This window comes from Molothrus ater, chromosome 3, assembly GCF_012460135.2.
Source record: "Molothrus ater isolate BHLD 08-10-18 breed brown headed cowbird chromosome 3, BPBGC_Mater_1.1, whole genome shotgun sequence".
Taxonomy (NCBI): domain Eukaryota; kingdom Metazoa; phylum Chordata; class Aves; order Passeriformes; family Icteridae; genus Molothrus; species Molothrus ater.
This window is the reverse complement of record NC_050480.2, coordinates 42,669,123-42,690,063: the sequence shown is the minus strand read 5'-3', so window position 1 is coordinate 42,690,063 and position 20,941 is coordinate 42,669,123. Positions and strand designations below refer to the sequence as shown.

The 20,941-nt window shown below is 38.5% G+C and overlaps 1 protein-coding gene across 2 annotated transcripts in view; it reads right to left on the bottom strand.

The window, feature by feature from the left end:
* The window catches only part of DISC1 (DISC1 scaffold protein), a 190,305-nt gene that overhangs the window by 27,029 nt on the left and 142,335 nt on the right, over window positions 1–20,941 (bottom strand). For both annotated transcript variants that reach the window (XR_004979961.1, XM_054514371.1), the window contains one exon: window positions 16,495–16,555. Coding sequence is in view for 1 of the 2 variants with exons in the window: in XM_054514371.1 (XP_054370346.1) it covers window positions 16,495–16,555 (61 nt within the window). In the remaining variant the exon portion in view is untranslated. The remainder of the gene's footprint in view (window positions 1–16,494; window positions 16,556–20,941) is intronic.

The following is a 20,941-nucleotide window of genomic DNA, read 5'->3' as shown; positions in this document are numbered from 1 at the left end:
CTAATTAATCTAAGTGGTGCCAAGAACACTGAGGCATCACAGTGAATGAGCATTTTAAGATTTGTGGGAGGGCCATGAAACATGCCATTAGATTCCCAAGATTTTCATCCCTTGGAGGAGGAATCATATAAGGACAGAGATCTAGTATAAGAATACAAGGGGCAAGTGATTGACACCAGTGTGTTTTAACATCTATTGAGGAAAGTCTTTCTTCTCACATTAAAAAAAAAGACAAATACTGAGTAGAGAGTTAAAGACTCTGAGTAGCCCTGACACTGGAAGCTAGTAGTTAATCTTGATGAGACAGAACAGAAGGAGTCAATGAAGGAAAAACAAAGTGAAATGGAAAAAAAGACAGAAGTGCTCATTTTGAATGAATGAGAGTAGGACAAGACTGCTTTTGTCAAGTCATGGCCAGGGAAACTGATGATGAAGTAAGTGAGATGCAAGACTCCACGTGAGTAATTTTTTAGCTGCATGGATAGCTGGGACAGGTTTTACCTCAAGGATACTGTGCAGAAAGAATCTACAAGAGCAGGCCTAAGCTGACTTGAAGAATGGCTGAGACATCCACAGCAACACAAAAGGATGCAGCAGACAGAATTCTGCATTAGGTCAAGTTGATGATGATGAAAAAGCTGTCAGAGAAACAGGGCTGTTCATGGGCAGGAGGAAATGGATGTGGAACACAGAGGCTTATCCTTGAGTTCTCTTCATAAAGTGGCAATTGACACTGTAATTGCAGTTGCCTTTACTAAGGGTCAAGCAATTTTATAGGAAACACAACCAGGGTAAAAAGCCAAAAGGAAACTAGAAGATATCTCCCCTCTACTTGTGATGTTGGGTGAAATTCATGTCAAGAGACATAACCAGCAAAGGTTCTCTCTCTTTTGAGCTCCAAAAAACATTGCTCTTCTGCCTTTTGACGAGATTCTGGGAGGTATCTATGGGGGCTCTCTATGGCTCTCAGCACAACATTATTCTAAAGCTATTTATAGTGCTAACTGGAACTACAAGAACATGACTTTTCTTTATTGAGGGCTCTGCATACACACAAAAGGCACATTCAGTTCCTAAACATTGTAGTCTAAATGAAAACATGCCTGTGTAAAAATAGTAAAAAGATTTTATATTAAACTCTATTAAAAGAAAAAACTAAAACAACCAAACCACAAAACCAAACCAAAACAAAGTTCTGCAAAACCTCCTCAAAAGCATATTGGAATCAACACAGGAAGATGTCACCGCTTATATGCTTCCTGAAAACTGTCTATAGTTTTCAGGAATGCCGCTTGGTGAGTGAATTGTTACAAGTGGTTTATAACACCCTGAGGTCAACACCATGATGTTGGTTATTTCAAGGGAAATACCTGTAAGAACCCTCACACTGAAAGCCAAGAGAGTGAGACTGAAGCTAAAAGGTTACACAGTAAGACAACTATTGAGAAATGGCATAATCAAAATGTAACTTAGGATGGAAGGCCAACCATCACTAAGAAGAGATATTCTAGATGACTTCCTTTTAATAGGTGAGCCACATTGAGGTACATTTTCAGGAAACCATGTACTTATCTTCTCCCAGTACCTGGCACATATTTTAACTCTATTGACTGACCCTAAAAGCAGTTTTCTCTCACAAAAAAAGCAAACAAAATGCAACAAAAACAGTCTGGCACAAACATCAGGGATTTTCATTATGACAATTAAAATGATTGAAAACTTTTGAGGCTTGCATAAAATGGCACTGTGAATCAAAAGACTTTGTTCAATATCCCCATTCTTTATTGAACTATTGTACAAACTAGGGAAAGTTTTTCTATATTTTGGTCACTTGCTTCTATTTATGTTTTGCACCACAGGGGAGGAATGAGCTCTCCTCACTCAACATTTAGCTATGACTTTTTTTCCCTTTTCTGAAGGCAATAGCTGCGCAGTGAACAAAGGAGGCAAGCAAAAGGAAGAATCTTCTAATGATACTTTGAGGATAAAAAGCCATGTTATTGTTTCACTCTTAGTAGAGCCTCGCCTTTTTATTTGATTCATCATATTAATTCACAGTCATGCATTAATAACACTTCTTATATTTAAGAATATCGCTTAGATATTCTTAAATATATTTCTCTATATAATTCTAGATTTAAGAATCCACTCCAGCTTTACTTCTCTTTTTCATTAAAAAAAATTAAAAAGAAGTTTCCAGCCTGATCAGTTCTTGTTCTTTAACCTTGGCTGTTACATTTTAAGATGCCGACAGCCAACCTGTGGAACAAACCAAGGACTACAATGTGCCAATCAGTGACTCACATGAGGCTCCAGGGGGAAGGAGGCACATAATCCTGTTTTCCCCACCTGACTGGTGTGCAACAGCAGACTGATAAGGGAGCAACTACAAAGAAAATGTGGACTAAAACTTTTGTTTCCCCTTGGCCTGCACACTAGAAAGTCACCTTCCCTAAACATCTGAAATCAAAACTCTTTTATTCTCCCCTTCTTGCAAGTCTCCCTAATCCTATAAACGCCTTCAACATAACCTGAATTTCACAATTCAATTCCTTGCATTGTGTCTCTCTTCCCCATTCTCCTCAGGAGCCAAAAATCTCATGAAAAAACTTCATATGGTTCCAATCATGTGGTTGTCTCCCAGTGTGGGAGACATCATTTCTACTCCCTTATTTTAAAGCCCACTGATAACACTTGCTTGCTGCTCAGCACTACTGTCACATTTTTCCATGTGAAAACAAGACTCACTCCCAGAAGAAGACTCCATATATTCCCTTGTCAGATAACAACCTTCTCTACCTTGGAGACTAGCTAAAACTCCCAGGCAAAGTTTGAAGCTGGTAGTACTTTTCCCTGGCACAAGCACCAGCAACTTGCTTCTCCAACCTTGCCCTCTCCTTTATAAAAAATAAAATAATATCTACAAACCAGCAATTAGCTCTCCCTCTTTAAATGTGATGTTTCACCTACTAGAGAATATTCTGGATCAGAACCACAGAAGCCCAAGAAAGCAATCCTCACAATCCCTACCTAACTTTCAGACTTTTACATCTTCAATACCTGAAAATTTGCTCGGGGCTGACATTTCTAGTATCTACACTTTATAGCCACAATCAGGTTCTGTGCACATCAGTCCTATCCAAAAGACATCCACTGCACCCAGACAGGACATGACAGTGCAGCACTGAGGTGTGGACATCACTTTCATGCAGCTCAAGAATGGGTGTTGGCAGTGGCTCTGCTTTCTACAGCATCCCCAGGCCAAGTAAATATGCAGGGACAGATTTGAGGGAAAAGGTGAGCAGAGCCTCCAAACCAGCCCTTAATGGGGTGGCTATGGCACACACATCTCCTCAAGACAGAGCAAATCTGGATGCGCAGTAGACAGAGTACCTGGAGCCAGATATCCTGTGTCCTTGTTGAGTGATCTAACTCTACAATACTGCTATGGAACACCCACCACAGTCTTAAATTGTGTTGGGATTAGGAGCTCTCACTTTTTGGCTTGGTGAGCAAAAAAGAAGAGCAACAGTTCAATTCCCACCTTGTTCACAAATACCAGATGAGTCCTGGTGGAGAACCCCAAATACATTCAGACACCTTCTCATCTGAGATATTTAACACTGGAGACACCCCATGCTGAGTACAAAAAACACTTAGAGAATGGAACAGAAATGGAACACTGTGTTGGAAGGAAAAATGCCATGCTGGAAGGCAACCACTCAAACACTGCACAGCCTTCTTCAGACAGCTGCTGCCTCTGTGGCATGCTCCCTGCTTCTTTCACATCTCTGCTTGCCCATATCTGAACTTCCACTCCAGGAACACTGCATTTCTGTGGGTCTGGGAGCAGGGACAAGAGGTCTTTATATTCCTTTCAGTTAAAAAACTTAACCCTGTTCTTCACTGCCTCTATTTTCTCCCTCCCTCTGTTCTGTTACCCAGAAGGTAACACTGCCACTCTATTACTTGGGGTAGCTCCAGGTAGTGTCTTTAGACAAAGACATTTTGTATATATTCATAATGAGGCTATACCACCAATTCTATAAATTGCATAATTAAGGAAAAAGGGTAAGTATACTATTATGATGGATTCTAAGATTTCTAAGGAATTTTCTCAGACCTCACAAAAGCTATAAACTTCAACTGCCTTGAAGTTCATATTGCTTTAAAAATTCCTTTCCATGCAGAATTTTTCATAGAAAGAAGCTAATAGCAACAAATAAGAAATAATATTCATGTAAAAATACATGGCCCCCACAGTAATCTCAGTAAACAAAAAAATGAATAAATAAATATCTGCCAATGTTTTTTACCAAATGGGTTTTAAAAAATGAGGCTTATCAACTACACTCATTATCCACAATTTTTTCCACTCAGTAAAACCACTGCATCGAGAATACTGAAAGATTAACACTGAAATCTAACACCAGTCTGCTAAGAATTGACATATTTTCTAAAAAAACCCTATCCTGATACAGCAACTTCAGGACAGAACCACCACCTTGTATTTTATGTGAAATGTACATACTATGTGTCTGGTTTTTCCTTCCCAAAAGGCCTGTTAAAAACAATACATCTAGTGCTTAAAACCATCAATAGACATTTGATTAGTCTTATTAAAAAACAAGATACCACACAATATCAAACAATACTTCTGTCATTTTTTCTTCAATTCTCCAGTCATTTATTTTACCTGGTGCAGAACTTTAATCACAGGCTGTCATCTTTTTACCAATATTCAATGTCACTGTGTTATACTTTAATTATCTCCACTGGAAACACAAAATGATAGACTGCTGCAGCTGATGGTTTTCACTTTGATTCTTAACACAGCGTGGATGCAGGAATGGGACCACCACGCTGAATGCAGAAAATTCAGTCATTTACAAGGGAAGAAGGAAGGCATCTTGTGGAGAGCATTTATAATTCAATTGAGTCCCTATATTTACTTTGCAGTTTATTTTTACTATATTACCCAATCTATAATGTAAAAAATTTACTACCTGCTTTCAGGGCTACTTATTTCTCTTTAAGAAAAGAAATGGTCCTCTGCCTTTACCTCCACTGAAACATCTATTACAAATAATCTATTCTAAGACTATAAAACTTAACTTTGATAGATGAGGAGAAAGCTACCAGGGAATTCTTCTTATTCAGCAGTTCACATGAGGTCAGCTTCTCAACCCTAGTTTATCATCCTTATTCATAATCTGGTAAAACACCCTTGAGTTTGGTAGTAACTCTGATAATTCAGTCTATATCCTGCTTGCCTTTGGCTCTTGCAATAACAGCAAAGCCCCAAAATGTCATTAATTTTGGCTGGATAGGAATTTCTGGAATGAGATATTTTTTTCTATTTAATATTTGATCCCAAATTAGATTTAAAGGAGAGGCATGAATTAGGCCCCAGTTTTGAAAAACATGCATCTCAGTATCTACATATCCATCTAAGCTCTGTTCAGCTCACCTCCTACAAAGCCCTCAACAATTTCTTGAGTTTGAATCCCACAAAGCATCTGACTTCTAATGACCTCCTCTAAAACGGAAGTCATTCAAGTCACAACCAGTTCTAATCCAAGAGAATACATTTGTTTCTAAAAGTATGCCACAGGAAGAAAGCACAGTGTTTGCATTGAGGCCACATTCTCAGCTGCCACAAATCCACACTGTTGCAATAGCAGCAATGGCTATTTATACCAAGCAAAGAATGTGTTCTTATTTCAAAGCAATTAGAATAATGAGCCTCATCTTTATTGCTTATTACATTCTCTGACCGCAGTGCAAAGAAGCACAGAGAAAGAATTCACAATTCTCCTATCATTTTTATTCACCTCTGTTCTCTGATATAAAACAGTTTAAAATATACTTCTCTCTCTGAAAGCATGAGAGATTTAGACTTTCATTGTCAAGGGAATTTGGGGATGTGAATCATCCTGTGTACTACTGACCAAACAGGAATTAAGCATACATAATGATCAAAAAACAGGGCAAAGAAATAACCTTTTAGAAGAGATACAATTGGGAGAGGTGATATATTGTCATCGTGTAGGAATGTACCTTGAAATTCAGCTTTTGTAACCAGGAAGACACACCTGGAAAAAAGAGAGTGTTGGCCAAATCCCGGTGTCGACAGCCACATGCTTACGGAGTTCCTCTGAAACATCCAAGGGCACCATATGACCTGCTGTAGTTGCAGAGTCATACAGGTTCAGGAGCCAAATCCTGTTCTGGATCAAAAGGAGCAAGAGAGAAAGGGCAAGGTCTGCAGATCCTCCCTGGCTGGACCCTGCTGGGTACAAAAACCCTGCACTGCTGCTGACAGAACACTCAGAATTGCTGGGCTGTGTGTTGTCTCCCCAGACTAGCACAGTACACTCCCAGTAGCAAGTACATTAACTAATGAAAACTTCCAAATGCTAGTAGGAAAGACTGTCCCAGCTGCATGCAAAATAGAGTTATCCTATGTCTTCATACTCCTGCTATGCAGATGGCAATGCTTTATTTTCTACTGGTTTAATTATCATTGTTTCTATCTAACTGGCCAGCCAGGGCTTTGTGCAAAGTATCATCCAAAGACAGAAGAGGAGGATTTAGCAGCACTGCTGGACAGCAGGCAGATGGTGTCAGGTATCCATCCTCATCTTCCTTGACTGCTCTACACCCATGACTACCATTGATGACAATCCCACGCAGATGACAAAGCCTCTGTAATTGCACAAACTGGTTTCAAATCTTGTCTTCAGGGATGCACTGGAAAACACTAGCAGTAGGAAAAGATACATCCACCTCCCAACACTTCTCTTGCCAAGTTCCGAAGGGAGCAGCTGGTTTTCACTACATGTATGCACTTACATGCAGCCACCAAGAGCACCTGGTAAGAGAGCCAAAGCTTAATGCCACAGACCCAGAGGTGACAAACAGCTTTGCTATCCCTCCCTCCCCTCACAGTCATATCTTCACAGCTAAGATGGGTTGAGGTTTGCATGAAATCAGCTCACAGAGAAGTCAACAGCAGGGCAGAGCTGGGCAAGGCACAGGTGATGCTGAAGGGCAAAGAGAAGCACTTTGAAGAGTTTACAGTTATTTTTCTCATCAAGACTGAGAAAAATCCCATAAAATTACTGGAGATAGTCCTCTGTGTAAAGGGATATTTTTAATCAATTTCTCAAACTCGGTCCCTAGTTTTCAGACTGCCTCTCACCTAACACTACTACATTCTGCTGCATGTTTTCCTTGTTATTTGAAAGGAATGATGAAACCACTGTCCTTTAGGTTGACAGAGTGCCCAAATTTAACTCCTCAACAGCCACAGCACACTGCAAATACATCCTCACATTGTTGATCTTGGATCTTATTTTAAACTACATCTGAAAATTTTAGGATGAGGTCAGTGGCTGAACAATCTTTGTGAAGCACAGTGGAGCTGTTATAAAAAATGCTATGTCATAGTCAGAGCATTTTTGCATAGGAAATGGAAAAATATTAAAAACAAACCACCAAAGCTCATTTTATCAATCTTCCCTTCATTAATGCAAACATACATTAGGATCAGTATCTTCAAGAGAAATTGTATAGGCTTCCAGGTCAAAGAACCTACTCTTGGGGAAGAGGAAGGATCTCTGACTGCTGTCAGTCATGGTAGACATTCACCACTCATAAAATGGGATCCTCCTCACATTGAAAATATCACTAATTAACAAACAAAAAAATTATTAATATGGATTTTAAACTCTTCATAAAATTCATATAATTCAAGCAAGAAGAGCACAAGAGATTAGGGGAAAAGATACAAAACCATTTACTTTTGCTCCAACACAGGGAAATCTCAGCACACCAAAGCAGCAAAATGATACAGAATTACTTACTCTTAATGAGGCAAGAGTTTGCAGCAGAGAGAACTACTGTGTGTGCTGGTTTTAGCTGAGGTAATTTCCTTCACAGTGGCTGGTATGGGGCTGTGTTTTGGGTTTGTGCTGAACACAGGGTTGATGATACAGAGATGTTTTTGTTATTGCTGAGCAAGGCTTACACAGAGCCAAGCCCTTTTCTGCTTGTGGTACTGCCACACTGGCAAGGAAGTTAGGGGTGCAGGGAAGGTGGGAGAAGACACAGCTGGGGCAAGTGACCCAGGCTGTCAAACGGAATATTCCAGACCACATAACATCATGCTGTATATGTAAGTGGGGGAAGAAGGAGGAAGTGGGGCATGTTTGGATTGGTGGCATTTCCCTTCCCTAGTAACTGCTCTGTGTGAAGGGGCCCTGCTCTGCTGGGAATGGCTGAACACCTGCCTGCCCATGGGAAATGGTGAATTAATTCCTTGTTTTGCTTTGTTTGTAGGTGTGGCCTTCACTTTCCCCATTAAACTGTCTTTATCTCAACCTATGGGTTTTCTCACTTCCACCTTTCCTGTTCTCTCCCTGATCCTGCTGCTGGGGGAGTGAGCGAGGGGCTGGGCAGGGCTTGGCTGCTGCCTGGGGTTAAACTAAGAGACTGTGACACTAATGAATTTCAGCAAAGTGGTGAACTGCAGCTCTGCAGGCACCACTGACCAGCACCAGAACAATGCAGCATAGGAAAAGAGCATACAGAATAAAACAAAATCCTAACAAAATGCACAATTGCAAACCAGCTTGAGAGGCTGTGAACTGTCATCATATTTCCTTTTCAAGCAAGGGCAATACTTTCTGTTTTTAGAAGGGGAGATGCCTTGCCCTCTGACAATTTTTGCTATGCTAAGAATAAAATGAATGGAAGACAAAGAGCCTAGAGGAAAGAAGGGCAAGATTTTCCATGAATAAGCAGCAAAATCCCCTGTCACCTTGTCTTTGACAATGCTGCACACTAACTACTGATGTTAATTCAGTAACTTGGAAAAAGCCCTGGATGAAAGCTGAATTAATATGGACAGGGAGTTAGTAAAGGCTGTTCAACCATGTGCTTTGCTTTTTCTAAAGCTCTGAGGCACTGGAAACTGGCCTCAAATCTGACCTTTTCTTTTTTTTTTTTTTTTTTTTTCCTAAAAGGATCTAGTTTCAATGCTGAGAATAGCTAAAAAGAACAGAGGTTTCTGCTACTTCTTATCAAACAGTATGGTCACGTGCCACAGTTCCCCCACCATCCAATTAAAAATCAGTATTTGTGACCCAGCATCTCTGAACAGGCAAAATACAAAAAAAAAAAGAACAATAACATTTCTGAGTTCTTAATTCTTGTGCCCTTCTTTACTTCTTATCATCTCATATAGAAGCAAGTCTTTAAAAAATGTTATGTGTAGCACATATGCATTGGTGCAGTAATAATTGTCTACTAGGACTTGAAGTGAAAAGGTAAGTTTTGTGTTATGTCCTCTTCCCCCAGAGTACTGTGGGGTCCAAAAGCCTACCTACTTCATCCCTTCTTTCTGCAAAAATCTCCTTCCATACCTTAAACCAGCAGATGATTCCTTAGTATGTAAAACAACATTCTCCTCCTTTTGTAGCAAAAAATTAATTTTATGACTGCAAATTCAGAAGATTCCTGCTACTGACACAAAAGGCATGGTGGGTTCCATCAATGCAATTCTCTCCTATCTTGCAGTTGCCATAGACAGAAATGGTAGTGGGGGTGTTTTTCACTTTGGTTTTTGCTTTGTTTGTTTTTTTTAAATATCTTTTCTCACTTGGTGCAGGAAGCAGATTGCATTCTTTGCCCTCCATTTTTAGTGCTTGGGCAACATGCATTTCATCTGCAGATAGGTATTAGTTCTGCCAGGGCGGAGAGACAAGTTCAAGGCTGGGAAGAGAGTTCCATCCTGGCACAGACATAAGTTTATCAAAGGATCTCCACTAGCACATGGCACCAGATAACACTGATGATAAAACACACATTATGCTGCAGAAACATGATTAGAAACTCTTATCTGCTGCACTTCTATAGCGACGATTTCCTTTTCCATGCCCTGTGGGCATTAGCTACTCTTTCCACAAGCAGAAATGAAAGGCATAGTGAAGATTCCCCCCTTCCCTCAAGACCTAGTTAATCTAGGCTAATCCACTTCTGTGAAGCAATACCATCAAATTTCTTCTGACATTATTTAAATTTACTAAGAGCTGCCAAGATCCTATACTTTGTCAGGAAACTGCAAACATTTCAAACATATTGCAAGTGATTGTGAAGAGAATAAGGATATTTGGTGAGAACCTGCACTGTGGTCATGTAGAATAAGACAGATTGAAAAGTAATTGAATGTGTTTTGAAGGTGAAAACAGGGTTTCTGTGAAGAAAGTGCTTTATTATATTCCTACTATCCAACTTCCCCCTGCTCCATGAAACACAAAAGAGATAGGCAAAAATAGGTGTCCTAAGGGATAAAGTTGGAAATAAAATAAGGTAAGAATAAAATGCACAAAGTGGAAATGAGACAAGTCCAAGGAAGGAAGACAGAGGACCCATAATAAAGGGAAGAGCAGGGGGAGAATCAGAAAGTCCCCTTTCTAAGACTGCTAACATCAAGACAGAGCAATTAAAGAACAGCAAAAAAGAAAGAGCACAATGCTTAAAGCAGATGGGAAAATAGAACAAGAAAGAATACTTAAATTTTTCTTCTTTATTAATTGGATTCACCACTGTGAAACTTTCCTAAACTATTAAAAAAAGAGGACGTATCTCCCAAATAAGACTGGGCCAATATAGCAACCAAAAAATCACCTGTAAATTATTAACTAACACAGCAATTTGCTTTTCAATATTCACAGCTCCTTTTATTTGTGAGTATTTTGGGGAAGTAAACTTCCCTCACTACAATAGTACCAAGAAATCAGTGGGATCTTGCCAAATTTCCCCTCCCCTATAGAAACACCTTTAAAATGTTACTTTTATTCACAAGTTCCTATGTTCTTGTCACCAGTTACATGGCTGAAAGTCATAATCCTTTGATTTGTAATATCATAACATTTCCCCAGCAAAGTAAATAGTATAACAAGAGCTGATGTTTTCAGGCTGGAAAAAATACCAGGAAAACATGAGCCTTTGAGAAACAATAGCCCTGTTTTCATGACAGCCTCTATTATGTAGACAGAAAAATAAGGTAACTGAAACAAAGCAGCTATATTGTTCACAACAAGGAGAAGGGATTGTCCAAAGTAAAGTGTTTGATTGTTCCCATGAGGGTTTGGTGACACTGCAATGTGTTCTTCACATTACTGAAACATGAGAAATTATTTGGTAGTGGTTGAAGGCTTTTTGTGTATTCACCAGTATGATAAAACTACACAGTATGGTCGAGAGAAAACTGTTTTACTCTAAAGAACAGCAAACCACAATTAGGCAGAATACCTTCAAATGTCACTGGAGAGTGCAAAGATTTCTTCCAAATTTATGGATCTGGCAAGTTATGTACATATTCACTTCATGCAGCATCAATTTCTAAACATGTTCCAAATTTTCAGTACTTAAGTTAATCACACCGAGCCTAGTCCTGCAGTCCTTTGTTGTAACAGAAGGCAACACAAGTGATTCCACTGCCATCCAAGGGCATTTTTTCATGAAGAAAAGGACTTCTCATAAACAACAGCCTGAAGTCATAAGCAAACAACACGGGTGGGAAAACTACCCCTATATAATCAATGTTAAATTAAACCACAAAATATTCCATACATACAGGAACAACAGAGAAAGAGAGCTACAAATCTGCAAGGATACACAGTCCTTTTGATGTGAGACTACCTTTAAGACCATCAGCAGTGTGAAACACTGTCCTTTTAGTGTGCTGCGCTATTCAGAGCATTCATACCCAGCTCTGCTCCCAAAACCATTTCTGAAACTTAGTATTTTATAAAGGAGATGTGAGGCATGTGGTATGTAAGCTAACAGTGAATAGTAAGGAAAGACAGTAACTTCTAAGACTGTTCATTTTCATGTAAACTGGAAGGTGACGTGGTGGCATTTAATCCTGACCTGTCCTCTTATGGCATGGGACCCTCAGAAGATCTTATGTCTCGCCTGAAGGGGCAAGATCTCAGTGAAGATGACATCCTCAAGTGCATTAAAAGCACTGCCTGCATGAGAAACCCTTGTTTCTGATAGAGAAAATGTGCATGCCCTTAGCAGTCTGAGCAACCAGGCTGCAGCCACATTTGTTCTGAATTAGGCAAGTGACATTTGATTGAAACTCCTAAAAGAAAAACCACACATGAAATCAGGTAAAACAGACCTTGAGCTTGATTTCTGCTGCTTCACTAAATGCAAGGTGCCTTTATCACACCAACTATCTTAACACCTCAGTGAATGAGGAGCCATGCAGATGAGCACAAGTTACATCAGAGTAAGACTCCACGACATTTTCCCTACTGTGTATCCATGAGTAAAAATTAAGGCACCATTAAAATGAAAACCAACATTGTTGAACAGAAAATGAACCCAAGACAAACAGCAGAAGAGAGTCAGTTAAAGAAGAAAGGTTTTGCATACATTTGCAAACTTACCTGGTGCTGTATCATTCAACAATGGCAAAGTACAGTCACTGCAGTATTGCATCTTGTTATATTTATGCATTTTCCCTTTCTTGCAGGATAGCACAGAAAATAGCTCAATAAAACACCTTTGTGTAATTGTCATCAGTTATTCTTGAATAATATTATTCCCCAAAAATAATTTCATGATTCCTATCTGGGAATTAGGAAAAGCCCTTAAAAGCCCTGGTTTTGTGATGAATGGAAGTCACAGCATAATCTTTTGAGGTCTGGAGAACAGTACAATCACATTAAATTCCCTCAGCTCAAGAAATGTCATCTTTACATCAGCTGGCACAAAAAAATTGTTTCCAGCCTGAGGCAGCTATGATAAGGGATTTAGAAGTCATCACCATGTGGGCCAAGAGATATAAAGGAATGCATCACCACATATAAAGTGTCTGCTTCTCAGAATTTTGGAGCTAATGTTCTCACAGCTGTGTATGACTTAGACCAGCTGGGAAGAAGAAAGGAACTAAATTAGTCACTAGAAGGATCTAATATTTTGTCTAACCTGCATTTTAACACTCCAGCAGCAGAACTGTTGGTAAGCAAAATAAGATCAGATCATTATCCAGCGAGGGATGGGGCTGTGAAGTCTCTTGGAAGCACAGTAGAAAACACACAGTCCTGGGGGTAGGCAGGCAAAGATGACATTTCAGTCCTATCTGTGCACTGCTAAGATACTACCAGCAGCTGCAACAGCCCTCAGCACAACTGAGGGGGGTCATAGGTTACACAAAATTACCACAGACCATCTGGCACTTCCAAGCATGCCTGTGCTGCTCCACAGATAAGAGGGAAAACCTTTTGGACAGACTTACTCAGTAGCCTTAGCACAGCAGTTTCCCTATAGCAGGCATCAGAGTTTCTGTAACATGACACACAGGCACTAACAGCTCAAGATGAAATCTTTAATGGCATTTACAGCACTCTTGACTAGATCAGTTTGTGACCCTCACCCATTTACATGACTAAAGCTCACTTATGGCAGAACTTGGTGGTTTTTGAAAGAGTTGGATGGTTGAAGTCCACTTTATTCATGGTAATGATATAAAGTGCTAGCAAAGCCTTCACTTGGTGTAGAAATAAGTGAAATGAAAAAGCTCCCACTTTCTGTGGCAGAACAAGGGTCCCATGAGAAGATGCTCATCTGAATTTCAATGAGCTAGAGCAATTACTGTAAACTTCTCCTGTACAATCCCTCCTAAATGGCTCAAGTGATGAGCTGAAGTTACCAACACAAAACTTCTTGTACTTCAGATATTCACACAAAGGTCTCTGCTGAACTCACTTTTATTATTCTAACTCTCACCACTTTTGCACATCTCCTGTTTCCTAACAAAAGGTAATCAATGGTATTTACACTCTCAAGAGAGCAGCCAGTTATTTAATGTATAAACTTGGAGAATGGCTTGATGTATGTTGGTGACTAGGAAAGAGACAGCCAGCAGCTTATTAAACATGCTATTTGTTCATTCTTTTATTGGAGGATACTGTCTTCAACGACTGTCAGTCCCCTGTCAGAATATAACCTACATTTTAAACCAGGAAAAAAGAGTGTCAAGTAATCTGTATACTTAGTGGGTGCTTTGCCTTCTTTGGGGTGAAACTATCAGCTACTGAACATATTTCTATTTTTTGCTAATGTATGTTTTACCATTTTTTTCTTTAGATACAAGGCTATCAAAAGAGTAGCATTCCTAATGAAACATATTCTAGTAAGCTACCTGACAATGGATGCATCTTTTAGGTCGCAGTGAAAAGTATTGCATTTGTTTTAAAAACCAACCAACCAACCAACAAACAAAAAAACCCAAAACCCCCACCTCCCCAAAAAGTATTCCAGCATATGAGCTAGGTTACCCTCCCATCTCTCCATTAAAAAAAAAAAAACAAAAAACAAACGGACAAGAGGAATATATTCCAAACTTTTCTTAAGAAAATAAAAGAGAAAAGGGAAGGGGGGGAGGGAAATTAACTGACAAAATTGATTTTTTGAAACTTGAATCTTCATTAAACCTGTTTTGTCAAGAGATTTCTTCATTAACTTCCTTTTCCTTCTGTTACAAAGTGGTCAAAAATGAAATTTCTAAGAGCTCTGCTTTACTTTGAAGCTGTATCTTAAATTGAAGTGATCTCAATCTAGGCTGTTTCTATTCGAAACATTACCTGGCAAAATTATAGGTTTCTGGAGAAAAGCTTCAGAGGTTTATTTGAATTCATGCTACCCAGACTTGATTCTCTTTTGGTTTCAAGAGCCTCCACAAAAGTGCATCCACAAGCCAGATGCAAATTCTATCTCTGTCTAAAATGTAATCTTAAAACTTACTCTTTAAACTTTCCTTAGAGACCCTTTCTTTAGCTTATGATATATATAAATGAGTAATCTGAGCATTTATATGAAGACCAAAAAAGAGAAACTCTCTCAAGTTACTGCTCTAAGCAGGGCCAGGGTTCAGGGAAGCCTCTTGGGCTCTTGCTTGCTTTTCTATTTTATTGCTCAAGCTGTAAAGCAGGTGTAGCTAACTACCTAAAGATACTAAAAAGAACCTATAAAAAACCAAATATATATAATCACCTAAAATTAAAATACCATAAAAATAAAATATTTTTCAAGACATAGTATCTTGGAAACTTCTTTTTCATAAAAACATTAAATATTTTCTCTTTCCATCAGTATTCAAATTCTTAGCTCTTAATTACTTGAACTATTTTTAGACTAATACCATTTGCACATCTTGGAAAACAAGATTTAGGTCTGAATCTTCACCATCTGGGACCTTCAAATTCTATCTGATAAACCTCTGGAAGGAGAAACAAACATACAGCTTCTCTAAGTATTTAACACTTAAAGAGAAATTTACATCCTTCTGGGAGCCTATCAATTAAATCCATACACTCTAGAAGCATCAAAACATGTTGCTATACTTTATTTTTAATAAAGAGTATGGTTTTCAAAAAGACAGCACACAAAGTCCTTAAGACTGGTCTTAAACTTATGGACTGAGGTATATGGAGTAAAATTGTTATTAAGAGAGGGTTAAGCAGCACACAGAAACAAAGCTTGATCTTCACCATCATTTTTTCATTCAGATCGGAATATCTTTTAAATTTACGAGTTGAGTAAAATAAATATTTCTATATTCAAAAGCATGAGTGAGCAAAATATATAAAACCTTATCTTTATCAATAGTACAAAAAATAGCAAGGGCAACAATTTATTAATTATACCTGCTTAGTAATGGAAATGGAAGTGGTGTTTATCTGGTGGATTACATTTTGTTAAGACACAAACTCCAATTACAACCTATGAAAGCCTTTTAAAATACAAATATACTCATTCAGGGCAAAGTTCACTCACTAGAAGATTCCATTACAACAGCACTGTAATATTTGCTAACCATATTTCAAGGAGAATCCTAAAGTCAGAGGGGTCACCTAGAACCCTCTTCACACAGTAAGAGAAGGAAACAGAAACGTTAGTGTTTGTTTAAAAAAAAAGGCATAAAAATATGTAAATTCTGCATAAGGATTCAGTTCTTAAAATATCTCTACTGTTGTCTTGGTTTGTATTTGCTCTCTCCAATACCCCAAACTGGCATTTTTTCAAAACTGTTATATTGACTGTCATTATTTGCTAAAGATGTCCAGAACTCTGCTAAGAGATTCTTTTGGCCCTACTCAGTGTTGGTTTTTGCATAGGAGCAGAAGGGTGATTTTTCACCCAGCTGTCATATCCCCAACACTTGAGGCTAGACCACTGCTGCTCCAGAGCAGTCCTTTGCACTGGAGAACACAGTGATTCTTTCTTTTACCTGCACCCATTGCCAGGCTGCTGAATGCAGCCATGAACAGAGCTCTTAACACAAACAGTATTTCCTACTTTGAACTATTTTTGGTATTATTCTAATGCAAGTTCCTAACACTTTTATGCATATCAATGCTGCATGTACAAGCATTTTTAAGATTTCAAAGGTTTTCATGATACCATCCTTACCTATGTAGTTTATCCTCCAGAATCTCCATGTACTTCTCAGCATTTTCTTTTACACTGGTCACTGCAAAATAAAGGCCAAAATTAGGTAATGATATAACTTTACAGTTCTGAGGGGGTTTTCTTTTTTTAAACCAACTCATCTCTTACCCACATATTTTACACATGTCAGTTAGGAATAAGAATTTCATTAATCTTTTTCACATTCAAATTGCAGTGTGGGTGTCTTCTCCCTTTTTCCTTGAAAGTCTATTATATCTATATTATAATAATAGATCAATAACAAATGCATTAACCTCTTAGCTGGGCCAGAAAAATGTTGAGACTAACAAACACACAGTATGCAGAAGCTTCCTCTTGACAAAATAAAAAACAAAGGCAACAATGACAGCTTAAAAAAAATCATCCCCACAAAAAAAGAAATATTACCCATTACTCCTCTTTACCTTTAGGAGAAGTAAGCCAGCCTTACAAATGCACCAGTCCATGCACAACAGTCCTTTAAATAGTTATCAATCTTGTATCAAACATTTCTGATAAAACTAAAACACTACACAATGAAAAGAAATACCACTCAAGATTGTTATGAAATTTAGGTTGGGGTAGTTTGTGGTTTGGTGTCTGGGGAGATAGTTGTGTGTGTGTTTATTTTTAAAGCTCAGACCAAGACATTCTCTTAGCCCCTACAACTTCTTCACCCAGAAGACATTCCAAAAGACTACTTACCATAACACACAACAACAAAGCTGTTCTTTTGAATGACCATTGGTACTACATCAATGGTAGAAAGTAAACCTCTTCCAGGAAAAAAAAGGCTTTTAGATAATAACCATTTCCACAATATGACAACTTTTCTTCCCTCCTCCCTATAAGCTGCTTGCAAAGTCCAAGTCTCGTAGGACTGTAAATCACTTGGTCTCTTTTAAAGGCTTAATTCATTGTACATCAAATATATATTTTATATGAAGAGGCATCCTACAGAGCCTCACTGTTCTATGGGGAAAACATGCTAAATGGGTCAGCTACCCTGTGAGTTTACACACTCATCTCCCCCATCTTCCTTACAATACGATGGCTCCAAGCACAGCTTACACACAAGAGCTTTCCCCTTCTGTGTTTGTTGGGCTTTTTCCCCTCATGAAGTTGAATGTCACCCACCAAAGCCTGACCTGAAAACTCAGCATTAGCCAAATCAGCTGTGCTAAAGTTTACACACAGAGGAGTTCACTGAGGTAACACCATTAGCAGCAAGCATCAGGGTCAGTGTAACATCGACTGTCTGCAGAAGGTGGTGTGCACCAGGTCACACAGCAGTCACACATCACTGAAACTGTCTGCAATGCAACGGCAAGTATAGAACACATGTTGCAGGGTTGATTTACTTGTTCATTGTTTGTTTTGTTTTGCTTCATATATGAGTTTATTAGAGTTTATTAGCAAACAAGCGAACCAACCAAACAACAAAAAAAACCTGAAACAATCAAAAAACACAAACCCACCACAGCCCCAGTAGTCTGGAAGCAGGATTCTGCAATATTTTATTGTACATAGACAACTGCATTAGTTTATACATTCACAGGCCCAATTACTCATTAGGAAAGTGCTGATGGATGTTATGCAAAAGGGTTTATAAGGATTTCTGCGGTGGCACTGGAGACTAAATAACTTTACCTAGCTTGTAGCAGTTCTGTAACAACTACAGGGCTTAGTAAAAGCTCACAGTTTCCTTACCATGCTTTTATTCCTACACTTCCTGTAGAACTGTGGAGAGCCTGCAAGCTGGCAAGTCTTTCTTTAATGACACACTACAGCTTTATAAAAACGGCCAGCACTTCTTGCAAACTCCCTATCCATCAATCCCCAAATGTGCTGACCTGAGGCCCGGTGCACACTTTGATAGCAAATAGCTTCAAGGTGTTCGGGTGCTGTACTTCCCCTTCTCTTGCCATTGTCACAGTGTCCTTCAGTGTGAGCTGTTACAACTCAGGGGCTTATTCTTTTGGATAATAAAGTCAGCAGATATTATTTATTTTTGGAGAGGGATGAGAAGAGGTGGAGAATCTGTTTCACACTCACTTTGTTTCTAACCGATATAGTGACTTCTTACGTTACATGAAAGATAAACCTTGCTTTCAATTTCTCCTGCTGTGCTTGTCACTTTTTAATTGGGTTTGATCTGATAGAGTAATTCGCACTTTCACAGTTCAGTCCTGCCCCTACATGCAATTTTACAATGCCCTTGAAGCACACAGCTTAATATATCAGCATTATTCAATGACAAAAAGTAATGGGCAAGAATACACCACTAGTCAAAAGTAGGTCAGCAAAAAGCTAACACTCATTTGGAAATCACCTCACATCACTAAACCCTACTCTCTCCTGTCAAACGTTTTAACTACATTAAAAGAAATGCAAACTTTGCTGCTGAAAGAGAAAGCTCCCCAGACTAGCTTTGTCTCCTTGCCTTCTTCTCCGTGTAATTGGAAAAGCTGTGACCTGGAGATTTTGCTGGAAGGAAAACATATCTTAAAAATCTGATTAAGGTTACTTCCCTTGCAACAAACTGTAGACAGCACTGCAACAAATACTTTCAGCCTTTTAGATCATCCATTAAAACAGAAGACAAGCAAAAGATTAGCAGATTTTTTGTTCTAATTTAATGAATCTATTCACCATCACTTCAAAGCAAAAAAAATGCAAACAGGAAACTGTATGTGCTTTCAATCTGGCCAAGAAGGTATACTAGATGACAGAGAAAGAAAAGAAATAATAATTTATGAGATTCTTCTCTGCATGCCAAATGGTTTATTTTTACATTTAAGTGAATGGGGTTGTCTTTTTCCATCAGTTCTCTGGGGATTTACATGCTTAGCTTATATTAGCCTTGAGGGGAGTTATTAAAATAAAGAAGTATAAATACTTGCAGAAGATCAAAACGCCAGGTTATTTGCTAAGACTAAAAATAAACTTCTCTTGTGAAGTCTTAATTGAAGAAAAGTGAGTCAGCATTTCTTTCCCTTGTTTTATCTTAAATTTTTCTTGCTTCTTACAGCAAAGTCCAATCTTGGAATCAGTTCTGGTCGGACAGGACTGAGAAGCAGCAGTGAGCTCCTGTGGCGGCCTTTTAATTGCTACAGAATGTAAATCTCCTGTTTTAGAAGCTGCATAGATACCATTCAATAATTAACCTACATAGCATTCCTTTAAAATATCATTACATGTCATTTCTCATCTGAAGGCAGCCCCAGTGGGGTAATGCTATTTCTATTACTTACAGAGATTATTCAAGCCCACACATGAAAGCGTATCATTACTTTTATTCTTCAGTTTCCTATTCTTTGGTCCTCAAAATTGAACTTAAAAAGACCTATGGACTATAAGATATGCTTTGGATACTATGATCAATATTTTCTAAAACTTTATAAAACCTGAGTATTTGACTGGAGATACCTCAAACCCAGTGTTCAAATGGATGCTCCAGGTGTAAATGGTTGGCAACTCAGAAGAATAAATCTTTAAAATTGAATAGGGGTCTTAAAAAATAGTAGTCAATATCACAGTAGTTTTCACAGATGAGTAGTTCTTTACCAGACAAGTCATTCACCGAGTCCAAGAGATACAAAGTCAGAAGTAAAGTTTTTACCTTCCATCCTAGAAGGTATTATTTCTTTTTTTTTTTTTCTTTTTCTTGTTCTTTTTTTTTATGGATAGACAGTGTGGATGAATAATGACACATAGTTTTACACAAAATTAAAGGTTGGAAGAGATGCAATAGCTCCTACACCAACACCCAGCATAAAAAGAACTGCCAGACATTACCTGCCTGCATGACAAGCCTGATACCTACAAAATTAGCCTTTCTGATCCACAAGCATAATGTTCCTTCTCAAATATTATATTGTATAGAGTAAACCTCCCACTGGTGTGATGGTGTTCACAGGGGTTTTCAGATGAGGGAAGAGACGAGGATTTGACTTCAAATCCTGTTTCAGAAGGCTTGATTTATTATTTTATGATATATATTACATTAAAACTATACTAAAAGAATAGAAGAAAAGGTTTCCTCAGAAGGCTAGGCTAAGAATAGAAAGGAAGGAATAACAAAGGTTTGTGGCTCGGACAGAGAGCCGAGCTAGATGGGCTGTGATTGGCCATTAATCATAAACATCCAAGATGGGCCAATCACAGATGCATCTGCTGCATTCCACAGCAGCAGATAACCATTGTTTACATTTTGTTCCTGAGGCCTCTCAGCTTCTCAGGAGGAAAAATCCTAAAGAAAGGATTTTCATGAAAAGATGTCTGTGACACACTGGCTTCAATGACATTTTTGCCTGACTTAAGGATCTAGGAATAAAAATAAAAAAAAATGCATAGACATGTATTGATCTGAGGACAGAATTAGGTGTGAACATGTTGCTTCTCCTGTCACTATACTTTTTTAATGTAA